Source organism: Scardinius erythrophthalmus (assembly GCF_964197995.2).
Source record: "Scardinius erythrophthalmus genome assembly, chromosome: 17".
In the NCBI taxonomy this organism is placed as follows: domain Eukaryota; kingdom Metazoa; phylum Chordata; class Actinopteri; order Cypriniformes; family Leuciscidae; genus Scardinius; species Scardinius erythrophthalmus.
The window spans coordinates 6,963,532-6,982,993 of NC_138237.1; the positions used below are offsets into that span (position 1 = coordinate 6,963,532).

Here is a 19,462-nt window from a genome sequence, read left to right on the forward strand (position 1 = left end):
AATTATATATATTAGGACTGTCAAATCGTGTTTAATTTCATATAACTTAAAAGTTTGTTTACATAATATGTGTGTGTATGTATGTGTGTATATATGTGTGTGTGTGTTTTTATATATATATATATATATATAAAATATTTTTTCTGTGGCAATGGCACAGATGCTGTCAATTAGTTTAAATTGTATTCAACCCGTGGTAAAGTTTGTTTAATTCAAACAACAAAACACATTGGCTAGCGTCCTGCAACCTTTTGATTGGTCTGTCTTATGGTAATAAATTTTACCTGAAATAACGTATAATATCGTCAAACAAAACGTGCTAATTAAAATGTTAATAATTTTAGATAACAAGGCCAATTCTGGTCATTTTAAAAGGAATGCTCTTGAAATGTCTAAAACAATCTTCACTGTCACTGAGCCTTGATAAAACTTGACCGTGTTCATTAACTGTGCACAGGAGGCATTTGAGAAATTAGAGATTAAAATCGTTATAGTGTTTATTTTGTCCTTGTATTGACTATTTAAAACTGGCCCCGCCAGTGTTGGGTGTATTGCACTTTATATGGTAAAAAAAAAAAAAAGATACAGATGTTAATTTTCTCTATTTTTATCAAAATATACAGATGTTAAGTAGCTTATGTAGTAGTGCATTTGTAATTTTTGTTTTCTGCTTTCCTTTTGAATTTAATCTTGTTGGACAGATGTATAATATATATGTAAACTGAAATGAAAAGCTGTTTAAAATGGCAAGGTGCGAAAGTGAATGGATATGGGGTTTTTCTCATAATATATAGCATAAAAGAAGACTAAATGATATACTTGAGCGGTCAGAATCAGGGTTATGAGTGGTTCGTTGTCTGGTGCCTCTTTTTTTTTAATGGATATATTCTTTTTTGTCTTTATTAAATACACACATGCACTCATGCTATTAGATCTCTGCACTGCTTGAATTAAAATCATACTTTTTTGTGACTCAAAAACATTTGCACCAACTTCGATGCAAAGATATAATTCTTGCCAAACTCATCTTAATTCCTCTGATTGATATTAATTATTGTTAATTGGATAACCAAGATTGTGCACCTGCAATTTCACTGTCAAATAGGGTTTTCTACAAAAACGGAAGATTAATTTTATTTTCATGTTTGAAAGACTAAGTGCAGCAAGGCCAGACTGAAGGTATAAGTGAGATGGTAAAAGTTTGATTTCATATCATTCCAAGGAGTTTTAATGAATAAACTTTCCAACACACTGTTTAATCTGCTGCATGTGGTTTGGAAGAAGACCTCATGAAATAATGTTTCGACCTGCGCTGCTACATCTCTATTCTTTTTGATTGTTAAAACTCTGAAACAGTCACACAAGTGTCCCATTTTGGAAGCATTGATCCTTCTAAAGATTATCGATATTTGATGTGATTATTGAAGATTCACCAATGTGCTAAAAGAGTTACTGACTGACAGTAACAGATGCTCTGATTTGTATATTAAGTTATGGTACGGTTCTTGATTGCTCCAATAGATGTGCTGTTTCTCATATAATAACGCAATCAAAAAAAGGCACCAAGTAAAAGAGAAATGACAGTGTCTATATGGAATTGTATGGGAATGTTTTCATTGAACGGGGTTGTTATTTCACTCCACAGCTGCTGTATTCTGCACCCAGATAATTAAACAACACTGTTTTATGTCTAATATGTTAGAATTGTGTCTAATAATGGCCAAAGAGGATGAACCGCATGGTGGAAACAACTCGTGTTTTTATTTCTTTGAAACTTTTCTTGGTGTGTGCATTTGTGTTCTTCAAATGCCTTTTTGTTCTTACAAATTAATGGCGTTACAATCATTGTATTGGTTTATTATTGAAAAATGTATTGTCATTTTGCCTTCCCTAGCCAACATAAAGTCTTTCTTTTTTTCTATCTGTCTTTTAAACGTGTCATTACTGACAATTCATATCCTATTTATCTACTGACCCCTTCTGAAACAGTGGTCACTTGAAGAAACCTATTGAATATGACCTTTGATCCAATGCTTTTTAAAACCTTTAATTTATTTGTGCCTGAAAGGGCCTTCAGACTTCTGCAGTTTTATTGAAGCTCAAAGCATTTATAAGTAGTCTTTAAACATTTATGCAATATTTGAATTAACCATAAGATGTCTATTCGCAATACAAGGACTACAACGGTTGTCCAATTAATCAAATGTGATAAACTCACATCCTTGTGGTATTTTTATCAGCTCACGTTTGACCAATACGTTTGAATTATGACTAAGTGTACTTTGTTGATGTAGAAAAATGTGAAAGAGTCTTCAAGTATTGTAACCACAGACCTTATTTTACTCAAATACAAAACCAATTTTCTAATAAAACCCATTGAAAAATCCTGAGGGAACATCAATGACTTTATTGAACACATTTTATTTCCATGTTAAAATGAAGGTAAAAAAAATTTGACTTTGACTGAATATTTGACTTTTTCCTCAGATTTTGCATATACATCAACATTCGGGCCAGAGTGAGTGTGGCGCTGGCAGCTGCCATCACATAGTAGTTGATATCAATTGAAAAGGATTTCCTCATTCACTTAATTTTTCTTCTTTCATTTGAATAAATCCAATTTTCATTTGTCCAGCCAAACGTCCTTGGATTGGCCCATCCTCTTAACAACCCGCCTCTGATTGGACGACTGTTCCCGTGCAGATTTTTTTTCCTTTGAGAATGCGCTTGGTGAATGGCCGTGCGTCGTAGCAGCGTCCGGTGAATTTGATTGGTCGAACGCGTCGGGGCGTTTCATTGTGATTGGTCGATCGCGTCGGGGCGTTTCATTGTGATTGGACGACGACCGATGCCCGGTGTCCGGGTAAGATGGCGTCGGAAGAGCAGTGCTCGGCACCACCTCGATGGCGGTCGATATCCTTAACCCACGTAGAGTATCCGGCTGGTAAGAACATTTTTAAAACGTTGTTTACCCCCCAAAGCCGTTCATATCATTGTACGCCATTTTATTCGCGCCGCGACGTCTGTGGAACATCGAGCAGCTGAATGGACACGGCCAGGGCTGGGTTGCCAAATAGTGCGCTCGCTTTGCAGGGAACAGAAAGCCTGCTGCCAAATAGTGCGCTTGTTTAGTGCTCATGCGCTGTGGTCCAGAACGCTCACTAGTACACCACACTGGGAGACCCTTATTCAGTTTCTCAGTAATATTGACGGCTTATTAATTAAACATAATCTAATTCAAGGTTGATTCGATAATCCAGTGATCAATACTAGCATTATAGGCAGGTGACTGCGTCTAATGCAAGCACAGCTGCTGTTGTAAGTTTCTGGTAAGACTCGTGGCTCTGTTGGGTTAATCCAGTTCATTCCCGGTTGCATCACACCCTTTCTGGGTCCTGTCGTCTGTGAGGGTCTCCCTGGGTTTGGAAATATATAAACTGACCCCAAAACGCTGGAACAGTGTCAAAGCAAGTCGGAAATATACTATGCTAATGCCAAACACAGAGAATTATGCGGAACATGAAGCAAATAACGAACGTGTACTGTGTTTTAAACTCCTGTCACATAGTTTGATGTGTTTGCATATGAAATTGTCATGCATGGTGCAGGAGAGTGGTAAACGTGCCAACATAATCATGCATGAGTTAAAGCAAGACTGAATGTGTTGTTTTGCAAATGCAATGTATGTATATATATATATATATATATATATATATATATATATATATATATATATATATATATATATATATATATATAATACGCACACACACACACACTTACATATGTATGGCCAACATTGCATTTGCCTAACTGCACATTTAGGCTTGCTTTATCTCAGTTTTGAAATGTCCCACTTTTAGTACTTTATGCTCAGGAATTTGTTTTTAAATACAAATCTTTGCCATGCATGGAATAACCTTTAGTGTCTAGGCTAGGTCATCAGAATTGTCCATTAGCTCATGCTTGTGATGTCATAATCATATTTGAATGAGTTCACGCCATGTCGAATTACAGTAATTACGAGATTCCGACTTGTAAAAAGCGTTCACGTTCTCATTGAACTATTGTTCACAACTTGTGAACAATTTTTTCAGACCTCTGACATGTTAAGCAAAGCCATTATTACTTAAAATGTCTGTATAATAATTCCTATAATTAACTATTGTTAAAGCAGAACTCCGGTAAATTTTAACATTTTAACATTTGGAGTGCTGTCAATACAGAGAACAACGACAAAAATCGGTGTTGCCTACACTGTGTTATCCTCTTTTTAAAATTTGCACCCTGTTGACTTCAATGGCTTTCAACTGCAGTAGATGTGAAAGAGGTATTAATAAAAATGATGTTTATTCAGCCAGCGCACATACCTGTATTTACATCCTGTTTTCGGCTGAAGTCCACAGTAGTCGATTGTCGAGTTCACGCGCGTGATCATAGGTAACTAAACCTATGCGCGTCAACTCGACAATCGACTACTGTGGACTTCGACCGAAAACAGGATGTAAATACAGGTATGTGCGCTGGCTGAATAAACATCATTTTTATTCATATCTCTTTCACATCTACTGCAGTCAGATTAACCCGTGTTCACCCCGAAGGAATCACTCACATGACCTGTGCACTTGTAATGACACATCAAGGATGTTAAGAGGCTAAAAGCAGGTTTAAAACTTGCCCCATTGAAGTCAACAGGGTGCACATTTTAAAAAGAGGATAACACGGTGTAGGCAACACAGATTTTTGTCGTTGTTCTCTGTATTGACAGCACTCCAAATTTACAAAAAAATGAGCTCAATGTTAAAATTGACCGGAGTTCTCCTTTAATGTCTTATTAATGCAATAATAGTCTAAAAGTGAATGAAAGACAATAGTTTAATGTATCTAGCATGAAGTTGAATGACTGTCTAATGCCCTGCTAAATAATCTATACGTTCATTAAAATGCATTTGCATAATTATGTTTTGGCATTAAAGTTGCGATGAAAGTAGTGACAGTAAAACGTTTATTTCATTTTGTGAAATCTGAGTTTAACAACAGATTATTTTAAAAGAAAAAAAATGTATCGAGCATTGATTGGATGTTGAGAAATGGATATGCACTTGTTCACCCGAAAGTGAAAATTCTGTCATTAATTACTCACCTTCATGTAGTTCCAAAACCTGTAAGACTTTCGTTAATATTAGGAACACAAATTAAGATATTTTTAATGAAATCTGAGAGATTTCTGTCCGTTCATCAACAGTCTAAGCAACTACCACTTTGACGCTTCAAAAAGTTCATAAAGAGATTGTAAAACGAATCCATATGAATTGAGCGGTTTAGACAAAAAATTCTGAAGAGACTCGATCGCTTTATATGATGAACAGATTGAATTTAGGCTTTTATTCACATATAAACTTTCATCAGCGAACATAAAAAGAAGCTCAACCGAACCTGCTTGACACACAAGAACCAATGAGGTTCATTCTTGTGTGTCAAGCAGGTTCGGTTGAGCTGTTTATGTTCCCTGATCAATGTTTATATGTGAATAAAAGCCTAAATTCAATCTGTTCATCATATAAAGCGATCGAGTCTCTTCAGAATTTTTTGTCTAAACCGCTCAATTCATATGGATTCGTTTTACAATCTCTTTATGAACTTTAACCGTCAAAGTGGTAGTTGCGTAACTATCAATGGAGGAACAAAAATCTCTCAGATTTTATTTATAAGATCTTCATTTGTGTTCCCGAGATTAACGAAAGCCTTAGGGGTTTGGAAAGATATGAGGGTGAGTAATTAATGACAACATTTTCATTTTTGGGTGAACAATCCCTTTAAAGGAACCATATCTCCCAGAGTTAGATAAGTCCATACATTCGCCTTCTGAGAATATAGTTCCCAGTGTGTATACCAGGGATCAGCAACTCCGGTCCTGGAGGGCCACTGTCCTGCAGAGTTTAGCTCCAACCCTAATTAAACACACCTGAACAAGGCAATCAGTGTTTTCAGGATTACTAGATAGATACAGGCAGGTGAGTTTTTATCAGGGCTGAAGCTAAACTCTGCAGGACAGTGGCCCTCCAGGACCGGAGTTGCTGATCCCTGGTGTATACGGTTAGAAGATTGCCGTGTCTCATGTGACCTTGTTATTTGTACATTCTGTGACTATACAAATCACAACATGTAAATAGGAAAATGTTGGCGTTATTGTGTCACTTATTGGGAGCAGTATGCTAGCTGGAGCCATTTACCTCCAGTCTTTGTGCTAAGCTAGGCTAGCAGTGGGTGCGTCAGACAGAGTTACGGCACGCACAGAGATGAGAAGGGTATGTATGGACTTATCTAACTCTGATACGGTGAATAAGCTAAAGTCCCAAAAAGTCGGCGTGTTCCTTTAAAAGTAAATGAACACAAGCTTGCACTCCCATGGTGTCTGGCATTGGTAAAGTGTGTCGTTTTCACAGAAAAATCCAGTTATGATGTTTTGATTAAACATTTCATTTCATGTCAACTTTAATAGTGTTTCATAGATTTACAGCATAAATCTGAGTATTTGGTTGAGTAGTGTCCAGTTCTCAATTTATCATCTCTGAAATACTAGAAATAGACATATTTACACAAACTTGGATTAATATGTCTATTGAGATTGCATACTGCAGAGTAGAAAGGCAGTGCACTATTCTGAACAGTTTGTTTTGACGCTCAGTGTGCAAAGAAGGACTCTAAATTGCCGAATCTTAACCTGTTTGTTTGTCCAGGTGATCTGACGGGACAGGTGTTGGCCTGCATGAGCCTGCTTCCCATAGCGATCCTCGTCGGATTCGTCACTCTGATCGTCTTTAAGAGAGAACTACATACGGTGAGTCACATGATGTCACAAACCAGCAGGGTATTGGGTCAAATCCCAAACAACATACCAACTTGTTCTCCATTTTTAAACCTTTGTGTTTGTTCTTTCTCCCTCTCAGATCTCTTTTTTTGGGGGTTTGATCATGAATGAGGGGCTAAACTGGCTGCTCAAACACATTCTACGGGAGCCTCGACCATGTGGGGGTAAGAAACGTCAGCGTGTGTGTTTGTTTAAACATACAGAACCACATCAGTTTAAAGCAACAACATGGAACTTTTCCTCTGCGGTCGCCCTACAGGTTGGAAGCGGAATTGTCCATTACCGCTGTCGTAAAATGATTTACGGTTACTGTATATGAAGCAAGTAGGTTTTTTTTTCATATGGGCAATGATAATATTATTAATCTTCCCCCTTTCATAATTTATACATGTTTAGTAGACTAAACATTTTAACTCAAACATTTGCGATTTGCATGTCGATTGCAATGCTCAAATCTGAACGAGAATGATAGCGATAGCATCCTAACCATCTAAAACTACCATGTTAGTGTTTACTAGCTACCAGATTGATAATTCGCTCATCTACTAGCTGATTCATGAAGATAAATAAATGGAGGACCAGATAGTTTCCATAACGTAGCCAGGCAGACAACAGATTAGAAAAACTAAAGATAGTATGCAAGCAATTTACAGTTACTTACTAGTTCAACAGCATGACGGCCAAGTCAGCATCGGTCTGGTAACTCTCCTCCTCCATTAGCTCACGCCAGCGAGCAAACGCTCGACCAATATTGATCCTCGTCCTGCCTTTCAGTTTATCACTCTCCCTTTTCCTCTTTCGACTCTACTCCGACAAAACCTTGGACTTCTTACGTTTCGCTGCTGCTTCAGCCATGACGAAAACAGACGTACGAAAACAAACGCGCTGGTTGGCCACATTTGAGGAAGTGGTGGGCAAAGTGACGTATGCCGTAAAGCAGTCGAATTTTGTAGTTCTTTTTGAGCGCTGGTTACTACCCGCACCCCGAAGTTACATAGTGCCAGTAAAAGCGATACAGACCCCGTCAGGCTCTGGCAGACGTCTCATTCAACCTATTGTAAGTCGATGTACTATCACAAGGGTCTTGGAAATATATTATGAAGGTTGAAAAGTTACATGTTGTTGCTTTAATAAACATAATCATTTGACTCTTAGCTTCTGGGTAACATGAAAACTGAACGTTAACCTTATAAAGCCTACTGAGAATTTTGTATATCAAAAAGAATAAAGGCCTAAAAATTAAGTCTAAATTACCAACATGAAACTACCAACATCGCACACAATCTACTACATGCCTTCTGTCGTCTGATTGATAGTTTGAACTTTTTTAGCAAGTAAATATGGAAGGCATTTTCTGCCAAAATTAAATAAATCAATTAAATGATAAAAATGAAAACTAATACCAGATTATCCATTTCATTACAGAAAACTGCGCAAAATATGTGACAAAAATTGAGATTGAAATTAAATGATTTAATTTTCATGGTGATAGTGCATCAAAAATACCTTCCATAAGTAAAAGGCATTGTAGTATAATTGTAAAAACGTCCACAAAACGCTTAGGTTTACTTGAGTATCCATATAATTTATCATAAAAATCATGTTCAAATGTGATTCTCTGATCATTTGGCTTTTGAGGAAAGTTATTTTTTTGTTCATCTCTCAATCATCATTGTATTACATTGCATTATATGTTTAAATATAGTTTATTTATTATTTTAGTTATTTATAAATAGTTTAAAACTACAGAGCTTTGATCATAAAACTAAGCATTTAATAATCATCTTACAAAGATATCATTGGACGATTATATAGTAATGACTGATATTTATATACATGTATGCAGTCTGTTGTACTGTTATAAAGATCTCATTGATTCACATTACAAACTATATGAATTTCATCTTACTTTGTGGCCATATAAATTGAGGCTTTGTGTTCTGAATGTAGACTGCCATGGGAATTTTTTTCCCACCACAAAACGACGTGTAAAAACAAAACAAACTGCTTTATTGATTTACATGTCGGCCAGACGGTCTGAGTAGGCGGTTCTTGGCCAGAATAGTCTGAAAAACTGGACCAGACTTAATGCCAACATACACAAGTCTGACTATCTGAGACCGTGCTCAAAGACACAATGGGTAGTTCATAGACCAATTTTTGGGCTTGACCTGCAGCCTTTTTACCTAATAATCATGTTAGCAACATAGGCGATGTCACGACAGACACTCATGGACTCTGTGGATGGTGGAATAGTCCATGGGTCCAATGACATTGAGAATGCATATTTAAAGGAAATTGTAAAATGTACACGTTTAATTTTTGTAAGACTCTGACAGGGTTCCCACGCAGTTTGAAAAAGTATAGAATTTGATTTGAATAATTTCCAGGTATGGATAAGATAAGTATGGAAAAATTTTGACCTATTGACCCTATTCCGTTTTCTAAAATATAACATTAAGAATTTTGATAGAAATATTCATCATACAAGCGGTGTTTTCATGGCAAAAGTTGAATGAATTCAAGGCACATGTTTTCATTTTCAGAGGAGAATATATACAGGTTATAAAGTGTTTTAGGTTTCTTCTCATCATGTAAGCATGATGTTTCCACTCATGTTATCACTTCAAGAAAACCAATGGACAAAAAACAGCTAGATTAAAATATTTTCATATTGCTGTGCCATATACCAAATATAATGCAGTATGGACTATTTATGTTAAATATGGTCTGAAAAATCTGAGGTGTGGAAATTTGGGTCTGGAAAAGTATGGAATTTTGAAATGGTAAAAATATCTAAACTTTCTAAATAGATGATTATTTTATAGGCATTTAAAACTGCATGAATTAGTTTTAAAACAATTAAAATATTTTGCCAATAGCAATGAATGAGAATAATTCTTCTCTGAAAAGTGTTTTATAGCAAACATTTTGGCAAATGTTTTTTGTTTTAAGTATATTTAAAAAAAATTTTTTTAAACAAGACAAGAATGATTACTGAATGATTTTTAGCAGTATAATGTGACAGTACAAACAGCATTTACAGTCCGCCTATCTTATATTTTCTTAGTGTCTTGTACTTTTAATCACGCTGATATAAATATGCATATGGTAATGATATGCAGAGGAGAATATGCATAGTAAAACTAGGCATTGTATATATGGTTATTTTAGGGAGGTGACAGTGTGGGGATGCATGCACACACAATCTTCTGCTGATTAGGATTTCTGAAGGGACTTTTGGGCAGGTTCTTGCAAAATCTGCCTTTTGTGCACACACAATTTAAGAATGAAATCTATGCAAAGTTTTATACACGAGGCCCCAGATCTTTAACCACTATTCTGCAATAAATAATTCACCAATAAAATTAAAGTCAGGACACTCAGTCAAATAAATAGTCTCTCTTACAACCGAAACATCAGAGCGCTACAAAATGAGCTCCAAGCTAAAGTGTTTTTTCAGTCAAATCATACATATACATTTTTCATTGAACAAAGACTTTCAAAATTGATTGGATGAACAAATGAGCAGATTATCATAAGCCCTACTACTTCATTTTATTATTAGTATATTTTCCTGTTCATCTTCATCCACCTTGGTCTTCCTCAACATCCCATATAATATGCCCACCTAACATGCATAAATATTTTTTAATTGGAAACATCTTATCTGACTCCCTAAACTTTCCCTGGCCTATCTGGCCTAGACTACAAAAAGAGTTATTATTCCCAAGTTGCTCTCACAGCTTTTGTAGATTAGCTTGAAACATCAGAGAGAGAAACAAAGTCAGTATATCTGATTTATCTATCAAGTGTGTGACAGAAATACGATAGTACCAATGCCAAGTAGTAAAATAAAAAGGTAAAATATATTTATGCTTCAAAATCTAACCTTTACATGTACGGCATGACCTCCGTCGAAACCTTCAGTTTGTCCCCTTACATTTTTAACACTGGTGCTCTTCTGTAATTTTTTTTAACTTAAAAAAAATATATATATATTTTTTTTTTTACTTCGTTAGAATAGTATGAAACCTGGTAAAGGTTTTGGCACTTGCTATGTAAACACACACACAAAAAATAAATTTTAGTATATTTAGTTTAGTATAAGTATTTGAAGTTAAACTAAACAAAAATGAGAAATATTGGCAACTGGCTGAAATAAAATAGGCTTTGTTTTTTTTATATAGTTTATTTTATATCAGTTAGTTAATTTTGTTTTAAGTAACAAATGTTTTTTATGGTTTTATTTAACGATATTATATAGTTTCTTATAGCTCTTCTCATTTTTGTTTTGCTATAAATGCAGGGATGTTTGACCCTAACTCTTCATTACTTGACATGTTGGTGCATTACTTGTGCACATGCCTAATGTTTTACTGAATTGTCTGTCGTGTCTGATCAACAGGTCACAGCACAGTCACGACAGAGTACGGGATGCCTTCCAGTCACTCTCAGTTCATCTGGTTTTTTGTTGTATACTTTTTTCTTTTTCTTTATTTAAGGTAAGAAATTCACATTTTTATTTATAACATTTTACTAAAATGAAAAAGAAAATAATTGACATGAAATAACCCAGTAAAAACAGTAATATTGTGAAAAATTATTACAATTTAAAATAACTGTTTTTTATTTGAATGTATTTGTGTATATGTGTGTGTGTGTGTGTGTATATATGTATGTATATATGTATGTATATATATATATATATATATATATATATATATATATATATAAATATATATACAGTGCCCTCCACAATTATTGAACCCCCTGGTAAATATGATCAAAATTGGCTGTAAAAAATAAATCTGCATCGATAATCCTTGTGATCTTTCATTCAAAAAATGTGCAAAATTCTAACCTTTCATTGAAGTAAAAGAATTGAAAGTGGGGGGAAAATCACATTATGAAATAAATGTTTTTCTCCAAAACACGTTGGCCACAATTATTGAAACCCTTTTATTAAATACTTTTTGTAATCTCCTTTTGCCAAGATAACAGCTCTGAGTTTTCTCCTATAATGCCTGATGAGTTTGGAGAATAACTGACAAGAGATCAGAGACCATTCCTCCACACAGAATCTCTCCAGATCCTTCAGATTCCCAGATCCATGTTGGTGCTTCTCCTCTTCAGTTCAGCCCACTCATCAGGTCAGGGGACTGAGACGGTCATGGCAGAAGCTTCATTTTGTGCTCCACAACAAATTTTTGTTTTGATTTTGATGTTTGTTTTGGATCGTTGTCCTGATGGAAGATCCAACCACGGCATATTATAAGATTTCTAGCAGAAGGCGTCAGGTTTTGATTTTTTATCTGTTGATATTTGATAGAATCCACAATGTCATGTATCTGAACAAGAAGTCCAGGACCTCCAGCAGAAAAATATGCCCACAACATTAAAGATCCAATGGTATATTAAATTGTACACATAGGGTACTTTTTATCCTTGTGTTCACCAAACCCATCTAGTGTGTTTGCTGCCAAAAAGCTCTGTTTTAGTCTCATCTGACCACAGAACCCTGTGTTGTTTGAAGATCCAGTCGTGTCTGACAATTAAATTTGCTGGAATTTGTTTTTGGATGAGCGAGGAGGTTTTTTTTTAAACCCTCCCAAACAACATGTGGGGATGTAGGGGTTGTTTGATATTTTTTTTTTTAGGCTTTCTGACCCTAAGACTCAACTAATCTCTGCAATTCTCCATCTGTGATCCTTGGAGAGTCTTTGGCCACTCAAACTTTCATACTCGCCGTGCATTAAGACAGTATAGACACACGTCCTTTTCCTGGCAGATTCATAACATCTTTAGTTGGTTATAACTTCTTAATTATTGCCCTGATGGTCAAAATGGGGATTTTCAATTCTTTAGCTATTGTCTTACAGCCACTTTCTAGTTTGTGATGCTCAACAATCTTTTGCTGCGCATCAGAACTGTATTCTGTGGTTTTACTCATTGTGATGGATGATTAAGGGGATTTGGCCTTTGTGTTTTGGCCTCCTCATATTTAAACTCCTGTGAAACACGAAGTCATAGCTGGACAGTTTCATGTTCCTAGTCACCCTGGTGTACTAAAAAAGGTAAATATTAATGGGAATATACTTCAGAGATATTTTACTCGTAAAAAATTCTAGGGGTTTCAATAATTGTGGCCAACATGTTTTGGAGAAAAACATTTATTTCATAATGTGATTTCCCCCCACTTTCAATTCTTTTACTTAAATGAAAGGTTAGAATTTTGCACATTTTTTGAATGAAAGATCACAAGGATAATCGATGCAGATTTATTTTTTACAGCCAATTTTGATCATATTTACCAGGGGGTTCAATAATTGTGGAGGGCACTGTATATATATATATATATACATACACACACACACACACACACACACACACATATATAATATTATAATATAAATGTGTGTGTGTATATATATAATAAATATATATATATATATAAACGTAATTTCGTGTGATCAAAGCTGCATTTTTAGCATTGTTACTTCAGTCTTTAGTGTCACATGATCCTTCAGAAATCTATGTATGTATGTGTGTGTGTATGTATATATAAGTCATTAGTCTTGAATAATCATTATTGAATAACTAAGTTATACGTTGTTGGTTTTTGTTGTTGATGTGTGAAAGGAAAAAACAAGAATTATTTACAATGACTAACACACTGAACAAGCTTTCATTGTTCAGCTCAATGTTGGGGAGTGTTGCTTGAGTGTTGCTTGTAAATGCCAGGGTTCCAGACTGCGAACAAATCGTCAAATTTTTCAACCTTTTTTTTTATTTTATTTTGCCACCATGTTGCCCAGCTGATACGAGCTGCCTTTTCTGTTGCATATGAGAAACATAAAATGCCATCAAAACATCAAAAGAGCTTTGCAATGTGGAACATTTATCAGCTCGGACCAATACTAGACGGCACAATGCAGAACAGGTTTACTCACGGGCCGATCTCGATCACACGACACAGCGCTGGGAGATCCGGTGAGAAAACGCTTGAATTCACCGCTGCATTAAACATCGCGGTGAGATCTAGTGAGAAGCATTTCAATTCGCCGTAGAATTGTGTTATAAACCATATCAGATCAAACCATGCTGGAAACCAGGAGAAACATCGTGCCATGAACGAACAAGTTATAGAAGGCTTTTCAATCCACAAATCACAAATTCACCATGAATTGAATGTAGTAATGCTAACTGTAACCATGGTATTGTGGCAGAAATAGCTGAATTTTTTCAGGGTTCGTACAACCTTTTGAGAGTGAAGTTCATGCACTTTTCAAGGGCTTCACTCAACTTTTTCCAGCGCTTCAAAGCTCTAATATGAATAATTGCATTGCAGGTTGATTTAAGGTGTACCCCTAAATTCTCTGCTTGTGCTCTTATGTTAGTCTGGAGCCCTGAATGCATTATTGTGTTAGTCTTGAAAAAGTAACTAATTATTATACTTTGTTGCTTCATATGGAATTTTTTTTAACATTTATACCATCAGACAAGACTTTTTGTCTTCCACAATTTTTTAATGTGCATTTTACCACGGTGTAACACACACAGCTGAATCTCTTGAAATTTTAATAAAATCAAGATAAAATGTCTAATTTGATTTTTCTTTTCCCAGAATGCATCAGACGAACAATGCCAGGTGTGTTGAATTGTTATGGCGGCATATACTGTCCATCATTCTAATGGCCGTGGCTCTGTCCGTATCATACAGCAGGTAATGTTTTTTTTTTTTTGTGAGTGCAGGATCTTTGTTGTTTGTAGTGTTGGAGTATTATTGATGCGTTGCATATGTTGTCCCATGTGTTCATAGAGTCTACCTCCTGTACCACACCTGGAGTCAGGTGATTTATGGGGGTGTGGCAGGTTTGGTGATGGGAGTGGTTTGGTTTTTTATCACCCAAGAGGTGCTAACGCCACTCTTTCCCAAGATGGCAGCCTGGTAATGATGCAAGCACACACATAGATGTTCATATCCTGAACTTATACACACAGAGCTCTGTTTCACTATCATGATGGGTTTCTCTTTCTTTTTCTCAGGCCTATCTCAGAGTTTTTTCTGGTGAGAGATACAAGTCTCATTCCCAACATCCTGTGGTTTGAATACACAGTAACCAGATCAGAAGCCAGGTAAATTCACCTGCAGCGTCTACTGCCAAATATCAGATTGAGGGCCTTTATGACACTTTCCATGAAAATGTATTTATTGGCAGGAGTTGTGCATAACCTTCCCATAATGTTCTTGTCAGAGAGGTCAAACTAAATACTATATGAGAGGTTTTCAATATTGGGGACTCATTTGGGACGTCTTAAACAGTTTAAACATTAAATTAAAATTAAAAAGTGACAGTAAAGACATTTACAATTTTACAAAAAAGTTTTACTTCAAATAAATTCTGTTCTTTTGAACTTTGTTCATCAAATAATCGTGAAAAAAAAAATGCATCACCGTTTCCAAAAATATATTAAACAATTTTTAACATTGATAATAATAAATGTTTCTTAAGCAGCAAATCATCATATTAGAAGGATTTCTGAAGGATCATGTGACACTGAAGACTGGAGTAATGATGCTGAAAATACAGCTTTGATCACAGGAATAAAATACATTTTACTATAAATTCAAATAGAAAGCAGCTATTTTAAATTATAATATTTCACAATATTAAAATGTTTACTGTATCTTTTATCAAATAGATAAAACCTTTAAAAAACAGGAAAAAATCTTCCCAGCACCAAACTTTTAAATGGTAGTTTAATTATATATATATATATATATATATATATATATATATATATATATATATATATATATATATATATATATATATATATATATATATATATATATATATATATATATATATATATATATATATATATATATATATTTTTTTTTTTTTTTTTTTTTTTTTTTTAAACAAAATCTTCCCAACACCAATTTTTTTTAACGGTAGTTTAATTCATAAAATAATCAAATAAAAATGTACAAAACAAAATGAGCAACAAGGTTGCCGATTTAATCTAAATTTTGTTAGGGTCTAGCTAGTTTGGGACCATATGTTATTAATAAACTTTTAAATAAATGTTTTAATAAACAATTAAGAAATGTTTTTTTTTTTTTTTTTTTTATTGCAAAATAAATTTGGTAACAGGCTTGACTGGTTGAGTTTGATGAATGCAGTCAACACTAAAAAGAGATTTATGATACTCGTCATCCTGCTGTGCTGTAGAAAAGGTCCAAATGATGTCACTTCCTGTGCGTCACAATTTCAATGAAAAGTTCCATTTCTTTTATTAACGGGAAAATCAGTAACAGTTTGCATGAAACATTTGTAACAGATACGTCTTTCAGACAGATGTGTAAAACTATCTTGTGGAAAGTGCCTTCTAAACCTTTGGCTTACATTCTTCTTTTCTCTTCTCACAGAAACAGACAACGAAAGCTGGGAACGAAGCTTCAGTGATTTGCTTCAAAACCCCAGTGAAAACTGACCACACACACACACACACACACACACACATACATATGCACACACACTCTCAAACACACTGGAGTTTCATAGTCAGGACTGTTCTGGTTAATGTGAAAGCACAGAACAGAGTACTTGTGGACCAAAGGAGCGAGTTTGTATCGCAGATGTGACCGTTATCACATGACCCAACTGTTCGCACGACAACATGGCCTCCCCCCCCCCCCCCCGTCCTTAGGCTGCCCTGCGTTCCTAATGCATGCAGACGGTGCAAGAGACAAAACTATTTAATGACAAATGTAATATATATTTTATTCATTAACATTCACAGGGTGATGTGAAGGGGGGAAGAGGTGGAAGTGAATGAAAGAAATTTTTACGACATGGCAAACATATCAGCATGGCATTACTTTTTATTTAAACGACATGATAAAGGACCAGGGACTGGAAAGTGGGAATTTAAGGCTGGGTAATAAAAACAGGAGGAGGGGAGGAATGCAGAAACAAATGGCGCATTTATAACACATGAGGGGGTGGGGAGGGGGGAAGAAAATTGCTTTACTCATTTTTATATCCTAAAATAAAATAAAAAAACTCATTACAAGGTGAATATCGCAAAAATATGTCCAGGTCACAATTTACCCTAAAATAAAGATTTTTTTTTATTTAATTTTTTTACCAAATTCTCATTAACATGTCCAGGCGTTTTACCTTTTCTATTCTCAATAATGATTCTTATTACTGTGATAGTTTTTTTTTATTATTGCATATTGCTTTACAGAATCAAAAACTCATAATGATCCTAAAATAGGCTTCACTTTCTTTAAGCAAAATATTTATTTGGTTTGACTCTGGGGCGAAACACAACCCCGACATGTTCTTGACAGGCTTTGCGAGATTCACCTTGGGTTCCTGTTAAAAAGTGTAATGTAAACTAAAATAATTTGCACTTTGTCAATTCGATTCGATATTAACACTAGTTTTGTGTGTGTGTGTGTGTGTGTGTGTGTGTAGAGGCAAGGATTCTTGTGTATCTGCTCTTTGCTGGCCCTTTTTTTTTTTTTTTTTTTTTTTAGTGTGTCTTCTGACAGACCGTGTCACTCACTCAAGCTGCACTTTTGCATTCACCTTTTCTTCCAGACGTCCGTGAGCAGGATTTGGTAAATGTCTTGAGCATAAAAGCATTTCAGAACATGGAGTTGCTGCAACTAGTTTCAGATTCATTTGTCTCGATTGGTGCTGGGAACAAAATTAGGTCATGGGAACAACATTAGAGTCTGTTTTTGGTCAGAATTATGTTGTTTCAACACCATTTGCATTGTGTCGTGTTGTACTTGCAAAATGTGTTTCGTTCTGCAACATCACAAAGAACAACTGTTTGTTTCAGTGTGCAGATAATATGCAGTAATATTTCATTTGAATTGTCTTTTTTTTTTTTTTTTTTTTGTAATATCAATCATCTCAAAGGATGCCATTCTGACAGTGCAGGAAAAATAAAGCTCAGCTTTTTAATATTAATGTTTTTTTCTTTCTTTTTTTCTTTTATATTTCTGACCTATTTTTCCCTGATGTGGGCCATTTTTTTCACCTGAACTACTTTCCGCTTGCGACATTCCCATAATGCCACTTCTGAATATTTAAGGACGGCTTTGCAACCGCTACAACAGGAAAAGAATACATGTCAAATGGAAATATGAAAAGGACATTTAAAAAAAATAAAATAAAATCTGGACCCAAACCTCAGGTGAACTCTAGCATGTACCGAGGCCTCTGTTTTTAGGATGATGTAGAAACTGTCTGTGACGGGGTGTTTATATAAAGGGAAGGGAGGTTATTGCATAACTCTAAGATGATCCTCTCTCTTATCGTGTAATTCATATCAGGCTGAATAAAAAGCAAAATATGTTTATGTATGAACTGTTGCAGTTATTTGTGCAGTCAATGTGAATGTTGATTTGTGTAATAGCAAACATATATTTTCTTTAATGTGTATAATAATAATTCGTTACATTTATATAGAGCTTTTCTAGGTACTCAAAGCGCTTTACATGGAAGGGGGAATCTCCTCAACCACTACCAATGTGCAGCTCCACCTGGATGATGCGACGGCGGCCATATTGTGCCAGAACGCCCACCACACACCAGGCCCGTTCACACCAAGCACGATAACTATTTAATGTTATTAAATTGAACAAGCACAACATTCGGCATTCAATCAAATATTATTTAAGATTTATTATTATTAATAATGTTATTTCAACACAATATCTCGTTATTTTGACATCATATGTGTGCCGAGTGTGCGTGCAATAAGCAAGATGTGCATTTGTAAATCCAGTGAAACGCGTGCATTGATTTTATTAATAAACTAGTGTTTTGTGTCAGTGTCTGCTGCAAAGATGCTGATGATCATGGTGTTCACTTTTCATAATCAACATAGATGGAAAAAAATTGCATTATAATATTTGAACAAATATGAAACTAAATGCTCTTATTTAATGGCTACAACAAGGCCAACATACTCTCTATTTGTACAAATTGCTGCACATTCAAGTTAATTCTCGAATTAATTATTGAAAACAATAAACATACCACATAAAAATATACAGTTGTACTGCAGTTTTTTCTAAGTAGCGTTACAAGAAACACCCTTTCTGCGTAGAGGGTCCGTTTATGTTGGAAACAACTCCCATTCATTAAATCCTTCAGTTTTCGCGTGTTGTTTGTGCACCTGACAACGGTACACGTTGAGCCACAAGGAGCCATTGCTTAATCTGTCAGCATTACTACTTGTCAGTAATCAGTTTCACCCGTTTGTACCGCGACGCGAGTATCCCTTGTGTGCAAGCTTCATTAAGCGTTACGCTAAACCGGAACTGAGATACCGGCAACAGGAAGTATCGAGTGCCATGGCGACGCCCATTAAGACTCGCAGGAAAGTTGTGGATAAAGATAACGATAAAGATAACTATATATGCGTCCACACCTTTTACAGTCTATATGGTCCACACCAACGGCCGATAACGGTCTTTTTATTCTAAGCACGCGCGCGTCCGGATGATCGAGATCCATTTTAAATGCGCGAGACCTTTAAATTAGAATGGATTCT

General features: G+C 35.3%; 1 protein-coding gene across 1 annotated transcript; it reads left to right on the forward strand.

Annotated features, from left to right (window-relative positions):
* Positions 1-2,833: 2,833 nt before the first annotated feature.
* On the forward strand, positions 2,834-18,264 carry dolpp1 (dolichyldiphosphatase 1). Its single transcript, XM_081391886.1, has 8 exons — positions 2,834-2,944; positions 6,741-6,841; positions 6,951-7,035; positions 11,280-11,376; positions 14,499-14,597; positions 14,694-14,822; positions 14,921-15,010; positions 16,311-18,264. Exons 1-8 carry the CDS (start codon positions 2,869-2,871, stop codon positions 16,345-16,347), a joined length of 714 nt encoding a protein of 237 aa, XP_081248012.1. The 5' UTR covers positions 2,834-2,868; the 3' UTR covers positions 16,348-18,264.
* The last annotated feature ends 1,198 nt before the right edge of the window (positions 18,265-19,462 follow it).

What these genes read in the sequence shown, in the direction of transcription:
- dolpp1 (XM_081391886.1), top strand. Translation starts at nt 2,869, where the DNA reads ATGGCGTCGGAAGAGCAGTGCTCGGCACCACCTCGATGGCGGTCGATA. An exon ending in GGAGCCTCGACCATGTGGGG is followed by an intron (nt 7,036 to 11,279) that starts GTAAGAAACGTC and finishes TCTGATCAACAG; the next exon opens with GTCACAGCACAGTCACGACA. An exon ending in GTAACCAGATCAGAAGCCAG is followed by an intron (nt 15,011 to 16,310) that starts GTAAATTCACCT and finishes CTCTTCTCACAG; the next exon opens with AAACAGACAACGAAAGCTGG.